At 50.5% G+C, this 25,682-nt stretch overlaps 1 protein-coding gene across 7 annotated transcripts in view; it reads left to right on the plus strand.

The window, feature by feature from the left end:
• DIS3L2 (DIS3 like 3'-5' exoribonuclease 2) overlaps positions 1–25,682 on the plus strand; it is a 197,060-nt gene that overhangs the window by 159,296 nt on the left and 12,082 nt on the right. For 5 of the 7 annotated variants that reach the window (XM_083612737.1, XM_083612740.1, XM_083612738.1 and 2 more), the window contains 2 exons: positions 23,290–23,473; positions 24,536–24,622. In XM_083612737.1, the coding sequence (XP_083468863.1) occupies positions 23,290–23,473; positions 24,536–24,622 (271 nt within the window). Of the gene's footprint in view, positions 1–23,289; positions 23,980–24,071; positions 24,623–25,682 lie in introns of those variants that run through there. The other 2 variants (XR_014547886.1, XR_014547887.1) reach the window with 2 other exon arrangements.

Consider the following 25,682-nt stretch of genomic DNA (forward strand, 5'->3'; position numbering starts at 1 on the left):
CCAACTCAGTGGTCTTCCTTGCAAACAGGGGGGCTCCTTTGCCAGATTGCCGGCTGAGTTCTAAGTAGGTCTGGCTCTGAGTTTTACGGTGGTGCTGCTGGCAATGCATTTTGTGGTCTTTCCCATATTCATGGCAAGTGATGTTTGTACTGAATCCACTAGAAATCCAGTGGGCCAGCCATAGCAAGGAGACTGCAACATCCACGGTGGCCTTTTTGGAGGAGGTTGGCATGATCACTGCTATGACAGCGAACTTGGGTCGAATGCGGTCTCTAGCCCTCAGTTCTCCACCTGTAACTTTGTTGGCTTAAAGAATGGGATTCAAATACTACAAATTAAACCTGTTTCATTTCCTGGGCTCTTCCCCCTCCCCTAAGCACCTTGGGAATTGTAGTTTTTGGAGACTAGTGGTGATTTCTTGCGAGAGAACACAAACCTCTGTGCACTGCCAGGGTCCCTTGCCCTGGGGCTCAAGGACCGATCTGAAACTTGGCTTCTGTTTGTGCTGTGGACATCATCTTAAGGCTGCAAAGGAGATGTTTAAAATACAGGTGGTGAGGCCACCTGCAGGGACAGAGCCACAGTCAGGTGGTAAACCTGAACCAAGGCTCCATCCCTTCCACGACGGGAATTTACTTCTGAGTCAAAATGCCCAGGCCCATTGAGGGACATGCTGCAACTTTCTGAGGATTGGCTTCGGAGGGGGAGATTTTTGGGATGGGAGAGAAGTTGGCAAACATCTCACGGCGGGGGGCATTTGTCATGGGATTGAGGTAGGAAGGAATAGCAGTCGCTTTGGGGAGCACACCTGCCCCTGCCGCCATCACGCAATGCAAGCGGCAGTGGCAAAGGAAGTCAAAACGAGGAGAGTGATTTCAAACACATTTCGAGCTGCAAATCCCCACCCAATACAGGCCAAAAGCTCAGGGGGCAAAGAAATCTCAACTCGGCTTTAGAGTCAATCACCCACTCCCTCCCCCCAAAAGCCCTGGCTTTCACAGCAAGATACTGATGCAGAGGACACCAACATCTCAGGCAGGAGGTTTGGCTTGCAGCTTCTCCTTGAAAGCTGGTTTTCTATGTGCGGGGAATTGTTTTTGTACAGGCACGCACACCTGGCCGGTGGGATGGTCCAGAAATGGGTTTCCCACTTCACTGAGCCCCCTGCTTGAGATGTGGCCCTAAGATTCGCTGGAGTTTCCTGGGCTGCTGCATAGATCCAGCCTGAGTTAGTGGCTGGGTGCTGTGGTGGCTGGTGCCCACTGGAGTGGCCAGGGCAGAAGGTGGGGAGCCCAGTCAGCGGGTGGAGACAGAGCCATTGACAGACACAGCCAACTCTCTGCTGAGTTTCAACATGGGCAATGCTGAGACTAAGGAGGAGGAGGAGGAAGAAGATGCCACATACAGTGCCACCCCCTGGACAGGTGGGCAGCTGAGGACCGGCTGGGAGCAGACTGAGGTTCTTGAGACAGCACCACATTTGTCCAAATGGAGCAGCCTCCATTGGCTGATGGAGTGCCTGAGCTGCATGTTAATTGGCACTGAGCATCTTCTGGGGCATTGCAGCTGCATGTCTTCAGTTCTCCCCAATTCTGTGCTGCTCTGGCCCCTGACCAAAGCAGGGCACGCATTCTTCCCTTCTGCCCCTGCTGTGAACTTAGATATTGCGTAGGTGTCGGGCACCAACAGGCCAGGCTGATGCTGTGCTTATGCACATACGCACAAACACACACTGCGGACCTGGAGAGGAAAGGCATTTGAAAGGTTGACATTTCTGATGAGTATCAGCCCCAGGATGTTTGGAAAGAGAAGTGTCTCATTAACAACAGCCCAGCAGACATTGGCATCTTGCTAATTAAGTTCCTTGAAGACAAAGCCAGGCCTGTTCCTTGAAGTTCTGGCTGAGAGGTGAATGAGGCTCCCTGAAGACATAAACGCAGGCAACATCCAGGAAAAATTGCAGCTGCCATCACAGGGAAGATGCTGGGCGTTAAAAGGATTAGAGAGAGAAAGAGAGGGAGGGGGAGGTTTTCTGGCTGCCTGCAACAAATCTGTGCCCGCTCTGAGCTTCTGGAGGGGGTCAACCCAGCAACCTAACCTGGTAGGAGGTCAGGAAGAGTTGGAGCACTGCAACTCTCCTTAGTTTGTGCTGCCTCTGCCCTGCCCTCCCCACCAGTAACAGAGCTACCATATGTATATTTTTAAATGAGTAAAAACCAGCCTGTTTTTAGCTCTGAAACTGAGGGCAGTGTTTTTAACGCGTTCCCAGCAGATCTTTCTGGTGGGCTTGTGTTTAAGATGTGGGAATGGGCAGCAGTATCGAAGCAAAAGTCACTTCCCTAAGAGCAGAGATGGTGAACCTGATGTGACCCTCCAGGTATTGCTGGACTCCAGTTCCCATCAACCCCAGCCAGCATCGCCAAGGGTCAGGAATGATGGGAGTTGTAGTCCAGCAACACCTGGAAGCCTACAGGGTTTCCAGGTCTGATATGTGGGAACCTGCCTTGGGACACAAGATTGGAGCAGGTGGCACAGTTTGTGATTCTGCAGAGAAAACACAGCACACCGTTTCTCTAGCTTCCTTCCGAAGCCACGAGAACTAGAAATTCACTCTTTAAAACTGGTAGTGAAAGAAGGTTCCCAACTGGCCTCTGGACTTGCCAACGGGCACACAGGAACTTGGTTTGGGCAGTCCTGTGCAGGTCCCCTTCAAGGAATACTTTGGCTGTTCTTACAGGCTTCCATAGGCCTCTGGTTGGTCCCTGTGAGCCGGTGGCCTGATCCAGTATGCCAGGCTCCTGTGATGTTCTTATGACCTGACTTGGCTCTTCGTCATCGGTCCCAGAGGCGTCCCCACATGCTCTGCACCGCTCCAAATGAGCTGGCAGCCCCCTCTGCAGAACGGACCGCTTCACCTTTCAGACAATGGGGAAGCCTCCCCTGAGAGCCAGCTGGGAGCCAACAAACCACAAGCTCTCCCCCCCCCCCCCACGACTGTAAAGGAACAACTTAGACTTTGACACAACACACACCTCTGGACCGCGGCCCTTTTTGTGGAGAGAACAAGGGGCTTTGTTGCTGAGATGACTGATGAACCATCCCTTTGCGCCAGGATTGCCTGGGGGCACCAGAAGCCCAACTCTGGAGAGAAAGAAAGCTTTGGGCTCTTTGCTTCTTGCAGCTCCTCTCTTTAGATCTAGCTCCGTCAGTGTTCTGGCAGCTCCCTCACCTGTTAGTTGTGTTTATTACAAAAAAATACTGGTGTTTGTTCTCCTCCTGCCTCCTCTCCAACAGCCGAGATGGTTCCTCGCCTGCTCAGATGCACCCGTTAATCATCTTGGGTGGCAGGTGGGGAAGAAAAAGGAAGAGAGCAGACATCAATAACTTAGGGAATGTTGCAAACAGGTGAGGGAGCTGCCAAAACACGGACGGAACTCAATCCAAGACCTCTAAAGGCTGAGAAGAAAGCTGGCCTTTTCTCAACTCTCCTCTTTTGTAAGGGCCATAGCTGGCCGGCCGAGTGTCTGCCTTACAAGCCGGAGGGCCCAGGTTCGATTCCCAGTGGCATCTCCAGGTAACATGGTGCTAGACACCTGCCTGGCATCCTGGAGAGCCTCAACCAGTCAGTGTAGGCAATAGTGAACAAGATGGGCCAATGGCCTGGCTCTGCATAAGGCAGCCTCCCATGTTCTTTGCTGCTGTGTAAGTCTGTATGCATTGGGTGCCGACAGGGGCGGCCCTCCCATTCCGCCACCTGAGGCGAAATGGGAATTGCCGCCTTCTGGCCATGACGATGGTGCGCCACTTCTGGCACTTCTCCAAGTGTTGCCGGTCAGCTGTCACCTTCTCACCAAGCTGCTTGGCAATAGTCTTGTAGCCCAGTCCAGCCTTGTTCAGGTCTACAATCTTGTCCCTGACATCCTTGGACAGCTCTTTGGTCTTGGTCATGGTGGCTACTTTGGAATCTTCTGTTGACAGGTATCTTTTGTACAGGTACTGTAACAAGCTGGGATTACAGGTAAGACCTCTTCCTTACAGCAGGTACTTGTAATCTCAGCTCATTACATACAGTGAAGATACCAGGTAGCCTGACATCTGGTTGGTTGATAGGGGATCAAATACTTATTTCACTCACTATAATGCACATCCATCTCTGACTTTTGTCTTCTGGGTTTCTGGGGGTTTTCCTGTTGTTATTCTGTCTCTCACAGCTACTGTAAACCTACCATTAAAATTATGGACTGGTCATTTCTTCGTTAGAGGGCAAACGGGCAAATTTAGCAGGGGATCAAATACTCCCCCTCCCCACTGTAAGGCAGCCTCCCATGTTCTTTGTTGCTGTGTAAGTCTGTATGACAAAGGTCTGTATCGTTAAAGCCATGGTTTTCCCAGTAGTGATGTATGGAAGTGAGAGCTGGACCATAAAGAAGGCTGATGGCCGAAGAATGGATGCTTTTGAATTCTGGTGCTGGAGGAGACTCTTGAGAGTCCCATGGACTGCAAGAAGATCAAACGCATCCATTCTTAAGGAAATTAGCCCTGAGTGCTCACTGGAAGGACAGATCGTGAAGCTGAGGCTCCAATACTTTGGCCACCTCATGAGAAGAGAAGACTCCCTGGAAAAGACCCTGATGTTGGGAAAGATGGAGGGCACAAGGAGAAGGGGACGACAGAGGACGAGATGGTGGGACAGTGTTCTTGAAGCTACGAACATGAGTTTGACCAAACTGCGGGAGGCAGTGGAAGGCAGGAGTGCCTGGCGTGCTCTGGTCCAGGGGGTCACGAAGAGTCGGACACGACTAAACGACTAAACAACAACAACAACAAAGTCTGTATGCATTGGGTGCCGACGCCGGCCCGTCCCATTCTGCCACCTGAGTCGAAATGGGAATTGCCGCCTTCTGGCCATGCCAACGGTGCGCCACTTCCGGCACTTCTCCAAGCGTTGCCGATCAGCTTCTGCCTTGGGACAGGGGGAGCCAAGTGGCAACTGGCACGGAGCAGTGCCCCCCCCCCCGACTCTGGCGAAACTCGGCCACAGTAGGCAGAAAAAGAGGGAGAGGGTTGTTTGGTGGGGGTCATCTGGAGACCCCGGTGGGGTAGAGTTGAGAAGAAGATCTTTAATGAAAACAATTGGAGCATGAGCAGGCCCAATCACGGGTGGAAAAGGAGAGCCCCTCATCTGGTGGCTGCAACAATTGGAATTTATGGTGATCTTTACAACCCCTTAAGTGTGAGGTCCTGCCCTCCTAGCAGTTTGAAAGCACAAAGTGCAAGTAGATAAATAGATAGCCCTCCGGCAGGAAGGTAAACGGCGTTTCCGTGCGCTGCTCTGGTTCGCCAGAAGTGGCTTAGTCATGCTGGCCACATGACTCGGAAGCTGTACGCCGGCTCCCTCGGCCAATAAAGCGAGATGAGCGCCGCAACCCCAGAGTCAGCCACGACTGGACCTAATGGTCAGGGGTCCCTTTACCTTTTAAGTGGTATTTGTGTCTGTCTGTTCCTTTATCAGGTGTTGAGGTTGTGCAGTACCAGGTTTGTTATGATGCTGCAGTGGGCGGAAGGTGTTGTGTACCCTCCAGGGTGAGATCCTGCTCTGCTATGATCTGGGCCCCTTTCAGATGAGAGATGGATGAGGAGCATTAGACGCTCTAGTTTGGGGCCATGAGTCCATTACTCCTTTGGATATTAGGAGTGGTATCTTATTTATGTCTGCTTGGGTTGTAATATTGTTGAGTTTGAGTGGTTTATGTATGAGTATTTGATAGATGTAATGTTTGAAGCAGTGAACATTTATATCAAATGGATGGTGAGTGAGATTGAATGAATTGGGTGTGTGTATGCTGCGTTGTTTGAAATTTTATATTATGTGAATCATTTGATGCCGTTTTATTGTACTTATTGTGTATATAAACCACCTCAAGTGGTCTATAAATGGGAATAATAAATGCATATATAATACAGGAGAGGTGAACTTGGGGTGGGGGCAGGGAAGCCTGGAAGGTGAACAAACTAGCAGGTTCCCAGGAGTCTGTAGCTTGTCCATTCACTCAAGAAACTGAGTTGCTGAGATCGAGGAGGCTTGCCAGAGTCAGCAAGAGCAGGAATGGAGGGTCAGTGGCCCTCCCAGGAAAAGCCAGGGGTTTCCCAGAAGCTTAAGGACCGACTCTGTTGGTCCCTATAGACTGAGAATGCAGAACCTTTGGCCATCCTGAGATGGTTGGGCTACAAGTTCCATCACCCTTGGCCATGGGCCACCATGTTGATTGGGACTGATGGAAGCCACAAGCTAGCAACAGCGAGAGGGACCCAGTTTCCCAGCCCTACCTTTCAGGACCAGGTAAGACGCCACTGAGCCTTTGTGCCACCTGTGAGCTGCAGTGCCTTTTTTAGTGGTTGCACCCAAAAGCAGGGCCTGGCTGAGCAGTGATGGTGCACTGAGTAACCCCTGGCTGCCACAACTCCTGGTTCAAGGCCACACAACTTCAGGGCCTTCTGAGATGTCTTCCTGTTACACACAGGCAGAATAGGCACCTGGCCAGAGATGCAATGTGGGTGAGGCTTCCCTGTCCCCAGTTTACTGCTGTGGGCAGGGTGCGGCTGTGCCCGCCCCCCTCTCTCTGTCTATGTAGGCCTCATTATAGCAGCACCGGGGGAGAGGCTGCAAATGGGGCACGGCAGCATCGCCATTGTTGCAGATCCTGGTTTAATAGCCGGGCTCGGCTGTGCCATGCAAATGCCGCTGCTGAGGGACCGGCCCCACATTTCACAAAGATTAGCTGCTAAATTGGCCAGCGAGGAAACATTTAATAACGGCAGATCGTAATTACTCATCTCCCGCTCCCGCCGCTCGCTCGGAGGAGGAGCAGCTTCGCAGGCAACTGAACGGGGCCTCGTGCTGCAGAAGGGGGTCATGGAAGTGGCACGCTGAGAGCCACACGCTGCGGCCCGTATTCATTAGGCATCTGGCATCTGGGTGTGCAGCGAGCAAAGGGGGTTTAGCATTATGATGGAGTGTCGTTTTGAAAATGTGCTCTAGAGGAACAGCAGGCTCAGCCTTTGCAGGTTGCGGCTTTGTCTGTGCCTGCGTTTCCGGCACGTGCTGGGTTTTGCGAGTTGCAAGACGCTTCTGGCCCTGTTTCCTCCAGCCTTCTCTGAACTCTGATGCTCCAGGCCCAGGTTTGTGCTTTGATGAATCGTAGAATTGTAGCATTGGAAGGGACCCAGTGAGTCATCTAGTCCAACCCTCTGCAATGCAGGAATCTCAACTAGATTGGACATGGCAGGTGGCCATCCAACCTCCATTCAAAAACCTCCAGTGAAGGAGAGTCCACCACCTTCCAAGGGAGCCTGTTCCAGATTCGAACAGCTCTTGCCATCAGAAACTTCTTCCTAATGTTCAGGTCCAACCCTCTGGGACTCCCCTTTCTTTTCATTTGAATCCATTGTTCCAGGTCCGACCCTCTGGAGCAGCAGAAAACAAGTTTGCTCCACCTTTCATGTGACAGCCATTCAGGTATTTGAAGACAGCTATCATATCTCCTCTCAGTCTCCTCTTATCCAGGCTAAAGATACCCAACTCTCTCAACACAACTCCCTCCTTCTCTTAAGGCTTGGTTTCCAGGCCGCTAATGATGCCCAAAACTTTTTACTGTACAGCCTTGTCAGAGATTTAGAAATCCATTATTAGGGTTGGTGTTTCTGATGGCCTTTGGAGTTTAAATGAATACCTTGAACTTCCAGCTTGGATCAGAGGACTCTACCCTTGATGTAATCACACTGAGGCTTTTGAGTCTGGAAAATAAAAAAGCTGAACTTATTATAGGCAATACACGGTAGATTGGGAAGATGCTAATTCTAGCTAGCTAAGGTGGATGTGCAAACAGCCATGCTTGCTCTTTGACTTTTGCAGGAGAGACACAGAAGAAATACATCTGCAAGGTGGAGCAAAGAAGGAGGGGAAAGTAGGAAGTGAGGTCAAAGGTGTCAGTCTAGCATTTGAGAAAAGATCGACACAGGTTAGGTCAGAGAAAGTCTAGGAAGTGTGGAGGTTCCTCCCTCCCTCCTTTCTCCTTTCTCTCCATGCAAACCCTGCAGCCTTCAGTGGAACTTGAGTTTCATGTCAGCACTTCCAGCCGTTTCCTTAGCGCTTGAATTTTGTGCTCTGTCTGTGGGAGGTGTTGCTTCTGTTGCTTTCAATTACCAGAAAGCTCATAATTCTACAGCCCCTATGAATTTTGCTAATTGAGTAGACCTGGATTGCTTTGCAAGAGAAGGGGCTCATCCCCTCCAGTTGAAGCTTTACTGTTGGTTTGAGGCAGGGGGGCTCAAAGATTGCCAGAGTGCTCAGAGGCAGGTGGGGCAGGATATCAAACCTAGAGAAAGCCTCTGCCGCATCGGAACACAGCAAAGTCGTTTCTCTTAGGAATAATTCCAGCATGTTTCCAAAGCACTAGGTCTGAGTGATGCAGTGAGACAGCAGGTATATTTGGAAGGCTAGCTATATGGCTTTTTAGTTTAGAAAAAAAGAGATATTTGGGACAGAGGTGATTGGAGAGTGGAGCCTAGAATATAGCATTTGCAGATAGGGAAGTCAGTTGAGGGGTTAAAGGTACAGGGATAGTCTGGGAATCTGGAGGTCCCTAGCTCTACGTGTCTTAACCCCATGCAAACCCCTCTTCTGCAAGATGAGTTGCTTCATTTTGTTAGGAGCAAATTCTTTAGTATGTGCTGTATGAAGAAGTACTTTCTTTCATCTGAACTGATTCCTAAATCTTCCGGTGTGGTCCCAGGCTCTAGAATTTGTGAGTGATAAAGAAAAACCTCTGTCTATCCCACATCTCTGTCATGCGCCACTCACCCCATTTCTAAGCTAAAAAGCCCAAAGCCTTGGTCATTTTGGTTACCATTTTCTGAACCTTTTTCCTGCACTACAATATCTTTTTTAAATAAATAAATAAAATGAAGTGAAAAAAATAAAAAAGGAACCAAAAAGTTCATAAAAATACTATAAATATATATATGGTGAGCACAATGGCGCATGGTATTCCAAGTGCAGCCACGCAATAGATTTGTATATTGGCAGTTCTTCTTTTGATCCCTTTCCCCAGTGACCCCCAACATGGAAACAGCATGCAGCCTGAAGCAAAAGAGCCTGCAAGAGACAGGACGGGCCGCCCCATTACCTGAGGATTCAAAGTATTGGAAGCTGGTGATTAAACGCTGGCAAAAGCATCTGCTCTGTAAGAACATGAGAGGCACCCTGTTGGGTCAGATTAAGAAGAGTTTGGATTTGATATCCCGCTTTATCACTAGCCGAAGGAGTCTCAAAGCGGCTAACATTCTCCTTTCCCTTCCTCCCCCACAACAAACACTCTGTGAGGTGAGTGGGGCTGAGAGACTTCAGAGAAGTGTGACTGGCCCAAGGTCACCCAGCAGCTGCATGTGGAGGAGCGGAGACGTGAACCCGGTTCACCAGATTACGAGTCTATAACACTCTTAACCACTACACCACACTGGCACTAGATTAAGGTCTAGTGTCTTGTTTCCAGGCTGGTGCTTCTAGGAAGCCCACAAGCAAGGCGTGGAGACAGTAGATCTTCACTGTTGTCTGGCCCCAGGACTTGGATTCAGGGGTACAGTGGCCCCCAATTTCACATGCACACTGATGGGATCCGAGTTGGCAGTGACTGACCACCAGGGACCTGTCTTTGGGTTTGCGATGGGCACCTTGGTTAAAATACTGAGCCAGTATAGGCAGCTGCTGTGCAAAAGACAGGCTCCCAACCGGCCTGACAAGAGATAGCATCTGACCCACTGACCTTAGTGGAACCAGCCTTGGGTAGCGGCTCCCCCCACCTTCTGCCCCACGTTCCAGACGTTGGAAGAGAAGCAGCCAAACCAAAGACACTCAAAGCCTTCCAAGCGCCGAGTGTCAAGTTTTGACTGTGAAAAGGCAAGATCAGCAAAACTGATTATGCTGGGCGGTTATTAAATTTTTACTGCAAAGGCCGACACTTTGCGCTGCTTCAGATGAGGGGAGCTGCCGTTTTTCCTAATCAGGCCAAGGCAAAGAGCGTTCCCTGGAAGCTGCACCTCGCTCTGTAGAGGCTACAGCAGCCCAGGCACAGCCCTGAGGTTCCGGGAACAAATTGGAGAGCAGGGCTTGGATGGCAGGGCCTTGTTTCAGACAGTGCAAGCGAGCCCTGCCGCTCTGGCATGAACTGGCTGAGCAGTGATGAGCCTGTCTGCTTTTAATCCCAAGCAAATCTCTCTCAGCAAGCTGAGTTGCACCCAGACTTCCGGCGATCGTTGCAATCTATTCATTGCCTTACACCAAGGCTCTCGAGGTGACTTACGTTAGGCAATGTAAACAGTGGTTTCCCCAATGACACGCCCTTTCCCCGGCTTCATACAAGTGCAAGGAAACTTTTGTCCCATTTGAGGGGAGGTGAATGGCTGCCATTTGGAAAACTTGGGGCTACAAAGGGGGGATTTCTATTTTCCTTAGAAGATATTTCAAATTAGCCTGGTAGCCCTGGAATTCTGCAGCTGACAGCTGCTTGCACAGCCTGTTGGGTTCAGATAGCCTTGTGTTTTGGCCCCGGAAACAGCTAATGGTTAAACTTCAGATTCTTGTGCAGCTAAGTGCCACCCTCACCTTACTGTGTGGTCTGCAAAATCATGGCATGTAGACATCCCTAGTCAGGTACATAAGCTGAATTGTTCAGCCCTAGAGCTGTTGTTGAGATACAAAAACGCAATCTTCTTAAGATTTCACTTATCTTACAAGCCTTCTATGAAATCTCTAAGTTCAACTGCAGTGTTGCTTCTTTGCTGATTTGACGCTGTGTGTGTTGAGTTAGCAAGAGATTTCTGATTGATTGCACGTTCAACAAACAAATCATATTGGCAGCCGGTCAGCTTGCCTTAAGGGGAGGACTTGAATCCTTGAAGAAGAAGGGGAGGCTCCTTCTTCAGCCTTTACTCAAAAGGTTGGCCGGGCTGAGCATGCAGCGTCTTGGCATCTTTGGACCTGATGAAAGCTTGGCCTCTTTTCTGCGTGCCCCGTAAAGTCGAGTTTGTCCAGAAATCCTGCGCAGTCACTGTACAAATAAACCAACTCCACTTCCACCCCCTTCACCCTCGCCAAATGGCCCTCCTCCTCTCTTAACCCCTTCTTGCCTCCTGTGATCTCCCCCGCCCACCCCACCCTCCAATTAGGTGATTTTACATTCTTGCTATTCTAGATGTTGGACTTCAGAATTCATTCATTTATTTCCATTTATGAGTCACTTCCCATAAAATATATCTAAGTGATTTCACAATGAAAACATCAGCAATTCAAAATCAACCTTTTTTCATTGCTCCCTCCCAGAATCAGCAAACCAAGAGCCAGGGGAACTGCACGCTACTTGTTTGCCTAACCAGCCTGCTCATGCTGCCCCCTTCAGGCTCCAGTTGACAACTGCAGTCTGAAGCATGCAAAACACTGCGGCCTGGGAATGCAACCCAGAGGAAGTTTTGAACGTAAGGAGGGGTGATACAGATAGGAAGGCCTGTAGCTCAGTGGAAAAGCACATGGTTTTCATGGGAAAGGTCGGACTGAGAAACCTGGTTTCAAGGTTGGATTGAGAAACCTGGAGCTCTGGAGAGGTGCTGGTGCTCAGGGTAGACAATATTGAGCTAGATGGAGCAAAGGTTTGGCATGGTGGAAGGCAGAAGGAGAAGAGAAGATCAGATTGTAAACACAAAATGGTGTCCAGGGGCCTTTTCAAATAGGAGTGTGGGAATGGGCTCTAATCTGCTGGATTTCCCCCAGCACCCTGCTCCCTCCTCAAATCTGCTGCAGAAGGTTGTGAAAAACCCAGGACAGATTTAGGGGGCGCATGGGAGGGAGAGTTCCATCGCTTGGAGAGCACCCAACAGGTGGAATTTGCAGGGAAGCAGATTTCACCTAAATGTTAGGAGCAACTCTCTAGCAGAGGAATACGCTCCCTCGGCAGGTGATGGTGCTCTTGTGAGGCTGCGAGGCCACCTGTCACAGATGCTGCTGTTTCAACCTGCATTGCAGATCCTGTGCTTGGCAAGGCTGTGAACTCGATGAGCTCCCAAGATCACTCCCAACTTTGATTCCTCCTCAAAGGTACGGAAGGAAAAGCCTGTCTATTGTCAGCCAGTGATGTTCCACCAACACTCCCCGCACGTCCCCCAGGATGCCTGATTCCAGCACCTTGTATGCCTAAGGCTGTTTTCTGACCCTTTCGTTTCCTGCCGTCCATCAGTCTCCAACATATCTCGCCTCTACCATTAAGGCAGAAGCTCAGTTTCAGTGGCCCATCTGCAGTCTGGTTACAGTCCTGGCCTCCCATGCAGAGGGGTTGCAGAGCCGACTGGAATAACCTGAACACTCACAAGGTGCTCTATAATGCTAGGAAGTCCCTCTCCACCTGCATTTGCCCTTTGTCGACCTACCCAACCCATCTTTTAAATGATTTTTTCTTAAATCACACGGCACCATTGCACTCCTTCACCATCCTCGGTAAATCTGCTGCCTTGTACAAAAAAAGCGTCCCCTCCCCTATCAAAAGGGCGTGAGCTTGAAACATGAAGCAGCTGGTTTTTGCGGGGTTGTAAAGAGTGCGCTCTGAACATCTTTGGAAAGGGGAAATCTATCAAGCGAGCCCGGGTCCCAGGGTGCTTCAGCACAAATCATCCACGTGCCCCATTTCCTCAGCAGCGAAGTGAGAATTCGGCACAGCCACTATATCCACAATATCCTATGGCAGCCGCTGAAGCTTGTGACTAGAGGGGCTGCCATGCTGGGGTGGGGGCCGCATGCACAGTGACGCTCCTGGCTCTTTTTGGGAGGGCCTGGGAGATGTGGCGATGGTGGCCCAGCAAGCATGGGGTCTGTGGTGTGCGTGTGCAATCGCCCCTACCCCTTGCTCTGTTTTTTGTGCAGAGCTTTCACACACTCACACTCACACCGCAGGTTCTGTTGGCAGGTTGCGCTCGAGATTTGGTACCGTCCCCTTCGCCGCTTGTTCACAGTTTTGGAGCGGCTTTGCCCGCTGGCTAAGCGAGGACTTCTCAGAGCCAGGTTTTCGACATGCAAGAGTTGACTGCAAGATGCAAAACAGTTTCTCTTGCTGAAGTTGGCTGAGCCCTGCTAGTGCAGACACGGTGTGTACACAGCTCGCTTCCAGCGCCTCCCCCGGCCTCCTGCCTGCCCATTTTGAACCAGCTGTTTTGCGTGTCTTTCTCTCCGAGGGCACTGAGGGCACTAATCCGTATCAGATTAGAGCCTAATCCCGAGCTTGTGTTCTCAAAGGGCCCTGGACACCGTTTCAAGCTGATCTTTTTCTTCTTCTTCTTCTTCTGCATGACCCTCGTTTTGTGCCTCTGTCAACAGTCCCTTCCCCCTGACAATCCCTTTTAATCTTTTGGGATCACAGCACAGCTTTCCAGCGAGCCATTTTGCATCTCAAGCAAACCTCGGCTCAGTAGCTGCTCTCAATCTTTTGGGAATCGGCTCCAGGCGTCTCCCGAGGGCCATGGCATTTCAGCAGAGAGGTTCTGAACGGGGCTGGGGACGAGATATTCCAGCCATCGGCCCTAATGGATTCTCTGTTTGCATTTGCTGGGTGTTGTATTGATACTAATGTGTTGCCTGCATCGCTGATAACATTATCTGCTCAGTGTTGCACTGACAAAGCCCATGCGTATGGGAGAAGAGGCTGGGTGGAAAAAGAGGGGCCAGTGACAATTGTACAGAGGGAAACGAATGGCTCAAGCAACAACTTGTCACATGAAAACAGCTGCAGTGCCAAAGGTTTTGAGGGAAAGCCCAGGCTATTTTTACACCTGCTCCTTTAACATACATTTGGGCCCTTTCCACACTTACTTTAGCCCTGCTTGTTCCAGGCACAGATCCACTCTTAAAAGCTCTCTGACCGAGTGGTGTTGCTGGTGGGTTTCCTTGCGCCCGAGCTTTCCCTGCAAAAACTCACTTTTCAGTGCTCAGTCAGCAAACGTCAATTCGAGTTTTCAGCAGATTGCTGTTTGCTCCAAGGAAGCTTGAAAGAGCCAGTTTTCATGGAGAAAGCTCTGGTGCAAAATAAAGGAGCTCCTAAGGCCCATTTCCCCCCATCTCCTGGTGTTTGGTTATTTATTTACATTTATATACCGCTGTATCGTAAAAAATATATCACATCTGCTTGCAACCATATGGAAACATAAAATTTGCAGCCCCTGGTGGAATTCTAATACCTGCATATAGCAAACGTGATGGTGAGAGGTTGTCTATGGCACCGTCTCTGCATTGCTTCTCCTTTCCCTGGATTTAGATGTTTTTGATAGACTCAGCACCAGTTTTGCCAGCCAGCCAGCCATGCTGTCTGTCCCTCCGGTGCCTGAAATTCCCTCTGTGCCTGAATTGCTGGGAGAGGGAAATCCTTGTGTGCTTTTTGCCTCCAAATTCAGCAAGTAGGGATTGAGGCAGGGAGACAAGAACAGAGACTGGAGGAGGGAAAGAGGGGAACGGGCTGCAGAAGAGAAGACAGAAAAGGGGATCTGAAGGGGAGTGCAGTAGGGATGATGGTTGTAGGAGAAGAGTATGCCTGTTTGGGGCCACAGAGAGGGAAGGCTAACCGATGGAGATGCAGAGAGACCTGCGAGTAGGAAAGGAGGAAAGCAGGGAAGCCGAAAGAGGGGTGTTCAGAGGGAAGAGAAGGTGCAGGAAGATGTTAAAAGAGGCTGGGCAAAGGCTCTGTTGAAATTGTAATGAGGATGCTTGCCCACAGCTCATGCAGCAGTCAGGTTGATTGAAATGTAGAAGTGGCTCTCGAGTAGGTGTCTCCCTTCCACACGGGTGCCTTTGACCCCATATGCATTTAAGAAAGTGTGCCTTAATGGAGCTACTATCATAAAGATCAAATGGCGTTGTTAACCTTCCTACTCTGTGTTTTCGCCTAATGGGTTTCAGGGCTTCGCTGGGCTGTGCACTGCAGCCTGCCAGCAGCCTTCGCTTTCCATATTTTGCCTCTTCTTCTCCACCACCACCTGCTGATTGTTGTGGGTTGTATTTGGCTAATGCATCCCGTCAGTGCAAGGATGTCAATTTGCAACAGGACTGCCCTTGCACCTTGTGCCACCCCCAGATCTGCTCTAGAGGGTCCCAAGAACCACTAAAACAAGTGGGGAGGAGGACATTCCATTGCGTAAGCAGACCATAGCGCTACACTGGATACGGCTCCAAGTCCCTTGCATTAAATCTCCTGCGGCTATTGAACTTCAGAGGAGAATTTGCACTCAGTTGCTGGCAACTGGGCAGGCAGGAATCCTCTTCTGATCTTTAACCCCTCCAACCAGAGGCCTGTGGTGCCTTTTGTTCCTAGTGCTCTTGTGACCCTTCCCAATCCCTTCACTGTTCCAGGAAAGAGCTGTGGCTCCTTTTGTGGATATGGGGCAGCGCAGTGCTATTCAGGCAGTTTTATTCCAGCTGCACAGTCTGCTAATTTGCTGCAAGGAGCACAGAGAAAAGAAACCAGATGCCTTCATCTGCCCCAGCTGCAACAAAACATGTCTCTCCTGTATCTCTGTATCCTGCCTCTGCAGCCACAGCAGGCGCTGCAACCTTCCAACAGCTTGCCTTCACCCCCAAAGGCACACTCCCAAGACAGACGGTTGCCAACCAACCTACACAAAACCCTTATCGCAACCTGGGTACCGCATACCCCAGAGAGCACCTCTCTCTGACACTGCCCTGCCACCCCAGCTCTGATCAAACATGGGTCGGAGCTCCAAGTCTGCCCGAAGAGAGGATTGTCGTGGCACAGAGCAAGCCTTTTCCATCCATTTCTTATGGCTGCACCAGAGATCATGGCTCAGTGGCAGGGCGCATGCCCTTGCGCACAGAAGGTTCCCGGCATCTCCAGGTTAGGCTGGGATAAGCTCCTGCCCAAAGCCCAAGGGAGCTGCTGCCAGTCAGTGTAGAGCAGCATTCCCCAACCTTGTGCCCCCCAGAGGCAGTTGTGCTCGAACTCCCACCAGCCTCAACCAGCATGGTCGATGGTCAGGGGAGGTGGTAGCTGGAGTCCGAGAAGAGCCCCCGGTTGACTAAGCATCCCTGAGCTAGATTGGCTCAGGGTATAAGGTAGCTTCCTATGAGGATCTGTGATTCCACCCTCCTTACGTCCCTTCCCTGGTTGACACAGGAGAGGTTGCAAAAAATGCCCCTTCCATCTGGTCTTTTAAAAACAGAAGCAAACGGGGACTATTTTTCTGGTTTTGCAAGCCGTACCGTTTTGTTCTCTGCTTTTTTCTTCGTTGGATGGTCCTTTGGGCACTAGAAAGGCACTGGCTAATAAAGGATTTGAATAATTCATCATAGCACGCTGGTTGGGTTTGCGTTCCTGTGGCAACAGAAGGAGGCAGGGAGATTCTTGTGCCTCATTCCTGCACTGAGGGGCCGAGTTGGACCCTCTGCGTAAAAAGTGTGCCGTGTCAGCAGAAACAGAGGCTGTTCTCCTCTAAGTAACCCTTGTGTGCTCTGTGCCATTTTGAGGGTAACAAGCAGCGAACATTTTGGCCCAGACAGGATATTTAGCTGTCTAGGATAAGGTCTGTGCTGCTCCCAGTGACACCCACTGGTTTTTGCATAGCCCTGTCTGGATTTTTCTGCATCCGCCTTCGCCTTCTTCCCGGAGTGGGGGGGACAGCTCTGTCACCCGAGTCTTGCTTGCTCTAGGCATCCTTTGCTGGGAAGTGGCTCCCGCTGACAGAGGAGGGCATTGCGCTCCTGTGTAGGAGTTCATTAGCGAGGGAAACCATCAGCGCTCATCCCAAAATGCCTTCCTCATCAAGCTCTGGCGGCGAATGATGAGAAAGTTGGGAAAGTTGCTCCCTTCCCGTCCTTCAGCTCCACTATGTTCATCCCTGGCTGTGCAAAGAGACAAATAGCCTTTCGGCAGCAGGGCTGGACCAGCCAGGCATGGACCATGCGGTAGCGGCGTTTTAATGGAAAGCTGCTGGCAACGCAGCAAAGCCGGGCGTGATTTTGTTTTTCAAAAGCCAGATTGTTGTAAAGAGCCAAAGAGACAAGCAGCCTTGTTGCTAAGCAAATCCTGACACTCCTCCTCCATTTTGCGTCTGCCCATAACTGGCCTGAGACCTGCAGGTTTAGAGCGGTATACAAATTTTCATCATCATCATCATCATCATCATCTTCCCAGATCTGGCAGCGAGAGGCATCCTACACCTGCAGCAAGGCTTTGTTTGTTCCTACCCCACTTTTCTTTACCAATAAATTAAAAGCGGCTTACAAAAATACTAAAGGTAAATATTGTTTATTAAATTTGCATACCTGTAGATCTCGGGGCGCTTCACAACATCAAATTACAATATATAAAAAACACAAAATACATTATAAAAAGGAACAAAGACAACCCAATAACCCCTCCCAAGACATTTGGAAGGGCATCAGATGTTCATCAGCCAAAGGCCTGATTAAAGAGGAACGTTTTCGCCTGGCGCCTGAAGGTGTATAATGAAGGCTGCTGCCTGGTTCTAGGGAACCGTCCACTAACATTGCTTCCATCTTATCTGGATTGAGCTTCAGCTTGTTGGCTCTCATCCAGTCCATTACTGAGGCAAGACAATGGTATAGCACTTCCGTTGCCTCACCTGCAGATCTGAGGGTCATTGCCATATTGCTGACACCACGCTCCAAAAGCTCTGGAGGACCCCACTCAGCAGTTTCATGTAGATGTTAAATAGCACCGGGCACTGGTTTTCAGCCGTGACACCCTGGGGTGCCTTGAAGGATGGTCAGGGGTGCCGCGGGCAGCACTGGCCTCTGTCCCTCTTTCCTTCCCTCTCTCCTCTGATGTCCTTCAGAATGTAAGATAAGAAATATATCTATTTGTGCTTTTTTATTTAATAACCAAGTTTTGTATACTTTGCACCCCCCCCACACACGCATATGCCACTTACATAAAATAGTATTAAATGTTTATTTTAAAAAATAGCACTAAAAACAGATTTTTTTATATAACATTAGACTTAAGAAACTTATCAAAATATGGATAGAATCAAACAGTTTTAAAAACAAATACACGTAATAAAATTACATGGCTGGGTAGGCTTAGCCTAAACAAAAAAGGTTTATAGCAGGCGTCAGAAGCAGACCAGCGAAGGTTCAGCTTGCCTCATCTTAATGGGCAGGAACACCCAGAGCACGCTGAAAGATTGATTCCTTGAGAGTGCGGAATGAACATTATGTGGCACTGGCATAGGAGTGTGTAATGTTCTGACTGAGCCCCTGCGCTCCATATTTGTGAAAAGCGCTCCCTGCCGCATGGCCGTGGCTTTATTAAGGGGCTTGACCTCTCCCCAGGGGGTCGCTTTGTATGGCCAAGCGCACTTTCTGGCTACTGAGCCCCTGCCTGGAGCACAGAGCGCCTTCCAAGAGTACAGAATTTGGCCGTCTCTGTGCCTGAGCGTGTCTGGGCAAAGTTACTTGGGGATGCTGGCTCTGGGAGCAAATCTTGGGCAAGTTCCACCCAAAGCACTCTTTAGCCCTCCTTCCTCCGTGGTAGAAAAGGAGAAATGTATTTCCTTCCACCCTGGCGCATGCCCGCCGATGAAGTCATTTCCTCGTGTTAATCACTGAGCATGCTCAGCCTGGGGACGCGGCCATTCTTCCGGATTAATTAATTAATCCCCATTTTTGTGAATGTGGAAAACAACTGGGAACGAAGACCGCTGCTGCCCTGTTTATTTTATTTATTTGAAACTCCGTGCTCCCGCCCACCAGAGCTCTGAGCTGCCTCTAAGGCAATGGAGCAGCCCCCCGAACCAAGGAAAATACAATCCTACGTCAACCAGCTGAAAAGCCAGAAATAACCTGTAAAATGTCAAACTGTCTTCACTGGGGGACACCACATTGCGAGAGTCTCCTGGACGCCTTTGTCCTTCTGTCGGGCGGAGGGGGCGGGGAGCGCACCTCTCTCTGTCCCCTTGTGGCAAAACTGAGCACCTGTTTGATGTGCACCTCTGGGCAGCTGCGATGGAAACTTTGCCTGGATGCCCCGAAGGGCAAAAGTTCAGGTCTCACCACTTTGTGGGATCTGCCACAGAGCCGGGAGCCAAGGCTGGCTCAGTCGCACCGGAGGAAACCTGAGCAATGGCCTGGGAGTGCGCCTCTCACATGGGATTCATTCAGCGCGATTTCAAAGAGTCCTAGTCTCTCTGTCTCTGTCTCTGGGATTCTTTTGGGGTTTGGTTTTGTTTTCTTGCTTCCCTGTGCCATGAAATATTTTTCTTCTCACTTCGGCCTGCCAGGCGTCCTCCGGCCAAGCTCGGCTGTGTTCAGGAAAAGAAAAGAAAGAAAGAAACCCTCCTGCCTTTGGAGCGGACGGCAGGCAGGCAGGAGTGCTCCGGCCCTCTGCTCCTGTTAACAGCTGAGCCAGGATCCGGCTCAGCCTCCCCTCGCTGCCAGCCGGGCTCCAGCTCCAGCTTTGCCTTATGATCCATTTCTTTTTCCGAACCGCAAAGCAGCATTTCCTGACTTAATCTCTCTCTCTCTCTCTGCTGCTAAGGGAGTTGCAAAATTCCCAGCGCCCCGCCGTGTGCCTCAAACGTTCCTGCTTATCAGGGCTGCTTCTGGAGCCCACCAAACACAGAGAGAAGCTCAGAACCACCAGATCCCTCCCGCCCCGTCCTTCCTTGGGAACCCCAGGTGGCTAGAAACCAGCGTCTTATTTCTCTGTATTTCCAGATCTGTAGAACTCTGCATGCCCAGTAGAAGCTTGTCTCTAGATTCTGACAGCTGCATGTTCTTCCTGGCCTCCCTTAAATGCAACTCTTAACTTAAGAGTTAAGTATAGCACACTCAAGCCGGTGCGGCAGAGCGGTTAGAGTGTCGGACTGGGACCTGGGAGATCAGGGTTTGAATCCCCACTTGGCCATGAGGCTCACTGGGTGACCTTGGGGCCAGTCACTGCCTCTCAGCCTAGCCTACCTCACAGGGTTGCTGTGAGGAAGTAATTGATGGGGGTGGGCAAACCACGTATGCTACCGTGAGCTCCTTGGAGGAAAAGGTGGCATATTGTTGTTGTTTAGTCATGTCCGCCTCTTCGTGACCCCATGGACCAGAGCACGCCAGGCACTCCTGTCTTCCACTGCCTCCCACAGTTTGGTCAGACTCATGTTCATAGCTTCGAGAACACTGTCCCACCATCTCGTCCTCCGTCGTCCCCTTCTCCTTGTGCCCTCCATCTTTCCCAACATCAGGGTCTTTTCCAGGGAGTCTTCTCTTCTCATGAGGTGGCCAAAGTATTGGAGCCTCAGCTTCAGGATCTGTCCTTCCAGTGAGCACTCAGGGCTGATTTCCTTCAGAATGGAGAGGTTTGATCTTCTTGCAGTCCATGGGACTCTCAAGAGTCTCCTCCAGCACCATAATTCAAAAGCATCCATTCTTCGGCCATCAGCCTTCTTTAAGGTGGCATATTAGTGCAATGGTAAATATAAATAAATAAACTCCCCCGCCCAACCAGTGTAGTGGTACATTTTCCCTCTACACTCGCCCCCGTATTAAATTAAGTCTTTTGCATTTGAAGGACTGTGAGCTCCTCATGGGTAGGAATCAGCCTGCCTGATGCACTCCTTGATTGTCTATTAGGAAGACTCCAGGCTCCAGGCCCAGCGATATGGCCACTTTCTTCCCAATCGGCAAAGTTTTGTTCATATCCTGAAACACTTCTGCACCAAAGGGATTGCTGGGGAGGTGGTCTGGCAGACACAAATCCCTGATAAGAACAGGAGGATAACCAGAGATCAGGCCAGGGCAGGAACGGTCTGCTCTATCCATGCTGCTTGGTGTGGTTTCTAGGGTGCAGGGTTCAGCCCCGGGGTCACCTTGGGAAGACGTATCTCAGCCTCACACGTCTTTTCTTCCTTGAACCCTGTTCACCTCTGGCCCCTGGAAGGGGAAAGGAGAACTAGTGGACTCCACAGCAGCTCAGGGTCAAGGACTGCTGGATTCGGCTCTCTCAGCTCCCCTAGGGACAAGCTGCTGCCATTCTGACCTCAGATTTTTCATCTATGAAACAGGGACAATGGTGACCTCGAGTAGGGATGAACAGATCAGCTTAAGTCTGCCTCGTCTTGTTTCCACTCATGCTCAGTCACAGGTCTCTTCCGATCCATTTCCTGCGGGCTTTGTGAAAGAATGCGTGGAAAGGCTCACGTTCAAATTGTGCACTTTTTCATACACATGCTCCCCTCCAAAAAATACGCATCTTTCCATGCACATCTCTGTCAAACGTGCTTTTTGTATAAATGTAAAAATATGGATTACTTTGCACACTTTTTGCGCACCCAAACTGCACTGCAAACTCTGGGAATGTCCGTGATCTGATCAGGGCAGGGAGCAACTTTGGGGCCCACAGGTTGGGTCAGTCGGCTGCAAAAAGCAGTCTTCATTTCAAGTGACTGTGAAGTACCTTGAAAAGGATAAACTAGTCTAGAGTGGGAAAGGGGGGCAGCAGGAGGGGGCTGGGCCAGTAGTGCCATAAATGGGGGGGGGGGTCCTTTGACCATTGCATTTCTGCCTGCCATTCTCTCATAAACCACACATGGGCATTTGGCAAAAGGAATCAATGGGCAGTGCTAGGTTTTGGTGGGTGTTAAATTTTACACTCAAGCAGCTTGGCTGCAACCTGGTGTGTGAACTGTGTAATTAATTAATTGTTATTAGCATTGCAGGGGGAGCGGGGCAGACCCCTAACTTTCTCCCTCAGACTACAGCATGACTGCGTCCTTTCCCCACTGTGACTGGGCGAGCGCAGCATTGAATGTGGACAGGATTTTGCAGAGAAGAAGCGTTAAACCACAAGGACAGGTCCCTGCCCCGAGGAGCTTGCAGGCACTCTCTGTGTGCTTCTCTCCTGTGCCGCAGGTGGAAATCTGAGCAGGTTCTCCTGCCTGGTTTTTATGTCTTGTTCTTTCCTTCTTACTCCTAGGAAGAGGGGCTGCTCAGATTCCGCTGGGCATTTTCTTGCGTCCATAAAGGAAGCAACACTGCCACCTGGCGAGGATTTGTTTGCATAGGCAAAATAATTCTGCACCACATCACTGGCAATGTTGATGTTGCTCTGGAGAAAAAGCCCCAGTAAATGAACGGGTTATAAGAGGTGGGGGTGGAGGGGGGTAGATTTGGGGTGCTGCCAGGACGGCAAGCGTGGGGACGGATTCGACCCCTCAAGCCAAAGCCTCTGCTCCAAGTCCCGTCTTCCAACGTGGAGACAGCCCCTGGGCCTCCTCTTGCCAGCCGTCGCGAAAAGCAATTCTGTTTTGAGATAAATAATAATAATTTATTATTTATACCCCACCCATCAAGCGCCTTTGACTGTGACAGTTCAAGGGAGATAGAAAAGCAAGGAGAAGGGGAAGACACTGGGATCAAGGGCTTCTGGGAATCATAGAGGTGGAAGAGACCCTGGGGGTCATCTAGCCCAACCCCTGCAATGCAGGAATCTCAACTAAATCATCGCTGACAGATGGCCATCCAGTATCTTTGGCAATTCTCAAATTATTCTCAAGATACGCTTTTTTGGTCCTCTTTAGCGCTGCCTCCAGTGGTTCTCCTTCCGTCCGTCCCCCCAGGCCACACTTTCAGAATAAAAATTTGCTCATGACACACCATTTTTTTTGATTGATACAAAATACATTGGCAAACAAAAAGCAGCAACTCCCAGCAGTGCTTGATTTATAACATAGGTAAAGGGACCCCTGACCATTAGGTCCAGTCGTGACCAACTCTGGGGTTGCGGCGCTCATCTCGCTTTACTGGCCGAGGGAGCCGGCGTACAGCTTCCGGGTCATGTGGCCAGCATGACTAAGCCGCTTCTGGCGAACCAGAGCAGCGCACGGAAATGCTGTTTACGTTCCCGCCGGAGTGGTACCTGTTTATCTACTTGCACTTTGACGTGCTTTCGAACTGCTAGGTTGGCAGGAGCAGGGACCAAGCAACGGGAGCTCACCCCGTCGCGGGGATTCGAACCGCCGACCTTCCAATCAGCAAGCCCTAGGCTCTGTGGTTTAACCCAAAACCACTAAAAAGAAAGATTATTTCTATACTATGCCGTGCTGTGCTTTACTACAGTGAAATGCTTACCTGTTTCTTTGATTGCCCTTGAATCTTCCTGCCACCCTTGCCACCCTCTCCTGCTACCCTCGCCCTCCCTTTGAGAGCCACTGTCCTAAGGGTTCCTTCCTCCACTCCAGGCTGGTAGAAGAGTTTATGCTGCTGGCAAACATGGCCGTCGCCCACCAGATGCACCGCTCCTTCCCATCAAAGGCCTTGCTGCGCCGTCATCCTCCGCCCCAGAGCAAGATGCTCAAAGACCTCATGGATTTTTGCAGCCAGATGGGCCTGGAGATAGACTGCAGTTCTGCCAAGGCCTTGCATGTGAGTCTGTGCATGGGACATGCTGAGAGCCAGGGCCTCTGCGGGCTCGGGGGGGGGGGGGGATAAATGTGGATGCCTCTCCCTAGACTTGACAACTTTTTTGTTTTTCAAAAAATGGATTGTTTTATTGTGTATCTTAATCATGGATGCCTATATTTTAATGTGTGCACGGTTGGTTTTTGTGCTTGCAAACTACATTTGGCACGAAGTGCTACATCAATTAATAATAATAGTAATAATGACTCTTGTAAGGGTTTTTTCAGTGGCTAATATTCTCCCTGTGCCGTGCTGCTTTTTAGAATGTCCTGACACTTGGAGAAATGGCTGCCGGCAGCACGTTTTGCAAGAGAGGCGAGAGCAAGCGGTGCCTGTTATTATGCTTGCAACGATGATCGCTGTGCAATTAATATTACTATTATTAATGCCCAAGGTGGCGGGGAGGAGATTCCCATTAAGAGTCCAATAAGAGGCTGCCTTTTAAGTTTCATAGGGACGCGGGTGGCGCTGTGGGTAAAACCTCAGCGCCTAGGACTTGCCGATCGTCAGGTCGGCGGTTCGAATCCCCGCGGCGGGGTGAGCTCCCATTGCTCGGTCCCAGCGCCTGCCAACCTAGCAGTTCGAAAGCACCCCCGGGTGCAAGTAGATAAACAGGTACCGCTTTATAGCGGGAAGGTAAACGGTGTTTCCGTGTGCTGCTCTGGTGCCGGTTCGCCAGAGCAGCTTCATCACGCTGGCCACGTGACCTGGAAGTGTCTTCGGACAGCGCTGGCTCCCGGCCTCTTAAGCGAGATGGGCGCGCAACCCCAGAGTTGGACACGACTGGCCCGTACGGGCAGGGGTACCTTTACCTTTACTTTGAGTTCATAATAGAGGCCAGGCTTGAGGGAGGGACTCCCTTGATCCCAGGCTCATTCTTTTAAACCAGCCTTCCCCAACCTGACGCCCTCCAGCAGCCGGTGTCGCCAAGGGTCAGGAAGGATGAGAGAAGTCGGGCAACTTCTGGAGGGCCTGTGGTCATCTGCCCCTGCTATCTGAGACCTTTTCCTTTTCTCTTCTCACCAGGAAAGCCTGAACAAAACCTTTGGAGCGGACAAATATGCCGAAGCGAGAAAGGAGGTGCTGACCAACATGTTCTCCCGCCCCATGCAAGTAAGTGGGAACCCTGCAGTCACTGCCACCGACGTCCTTGTCACAGAACAAAAGTCAATCTTGCACAGTTCAGAGTTGGAGTTACCTCTTTTTTATAGCAGAAATAGTAATAATAATAATAATAATAATTTATTTATACCCTGCCCATCTGGCTGCGTTTCCCCAGCCACTCTGGGCGGCTTCCAACAGGATATTAAAATACAATAATCTGTTAAACATTAAAAGCTTCCCTAAACAGGGCTGCCTTCAGATGTCTTCTAAAAGTCTGGTAGTTGTTTTTCTCTTTGACATCTGATGGGAGGGTGTTCCACAGGGCGGGCACCACCACCGAGAAGGCCCTTTGCCTGGTTCCCTGTAACTTGGCTTCTCGCAGGGAGGGAACGACCAGAAGGCCTTCGGAGCTGGACCTCAGTGTCCGGGCTGAACAATGGGGGTGGAGACACACCTTCAGATATACTGGGCCGAGGCCGTTTAGGGCTTTCAAGGTCAGCACCAACACTTTGAATTGTGCTCGGAAATGTACTGGGAGCCAGTGTAGGTCTTTCAAGACCGGTGTTATGTGGTCTCGGCAGCCGCTCCCAATCACCAGTCTAGCTGCCGCACAGGTTTGGCTGAGTGTCAGGCCCAGTGAGCCCAGCAGCTCATCCCTGGTGGGTTTTGCTCCATGAAATCAGTTGCCTTGTAGCCCCTTCAGCTTCCGTGCCTCCTCTTCCCAGTCTTCTTCCTCTCCCTTCTGCCTCCCCAGTTTCTTTAGACAGCGCCTAATCAAGCCCACAATGCGTGTGGATTCATTTTTCAACAACCCATGAAAGTGCACACCTCTATAAGCTTGTTCATCTCTTAAGTTCCCACAATAATCTTGGTGGAGACTAAATGGGCTGTTTTTCTACTGATTAGCTTACGGAACTCACTGCCACAAGGAGTGGCGGTAGCCACAGCCTAGGAAGCTGCCTTACACTGAGATAGACAATTGGTTGATCTAGCTCAGCATTGCCAGCACTGACCGGCAACAGCTCACTGGGGTCTCAGTCAAGGACACCTTCCTTGTGGGTTCTAGCCT

The sequence above is a fragment of the Podarcis filfolensis genome, assembly GCF_964270895.1.
Source record: "Podarcis filfolensis genome assembly, chromosome: 5".
In the NCBI taxonomy this organism is placed as follows: Eukaryota; Metazoa; Chordata; class Lepidosauria; order Squamata; family Lacertidae; genus Podarcis; species Podarcis filfolensis.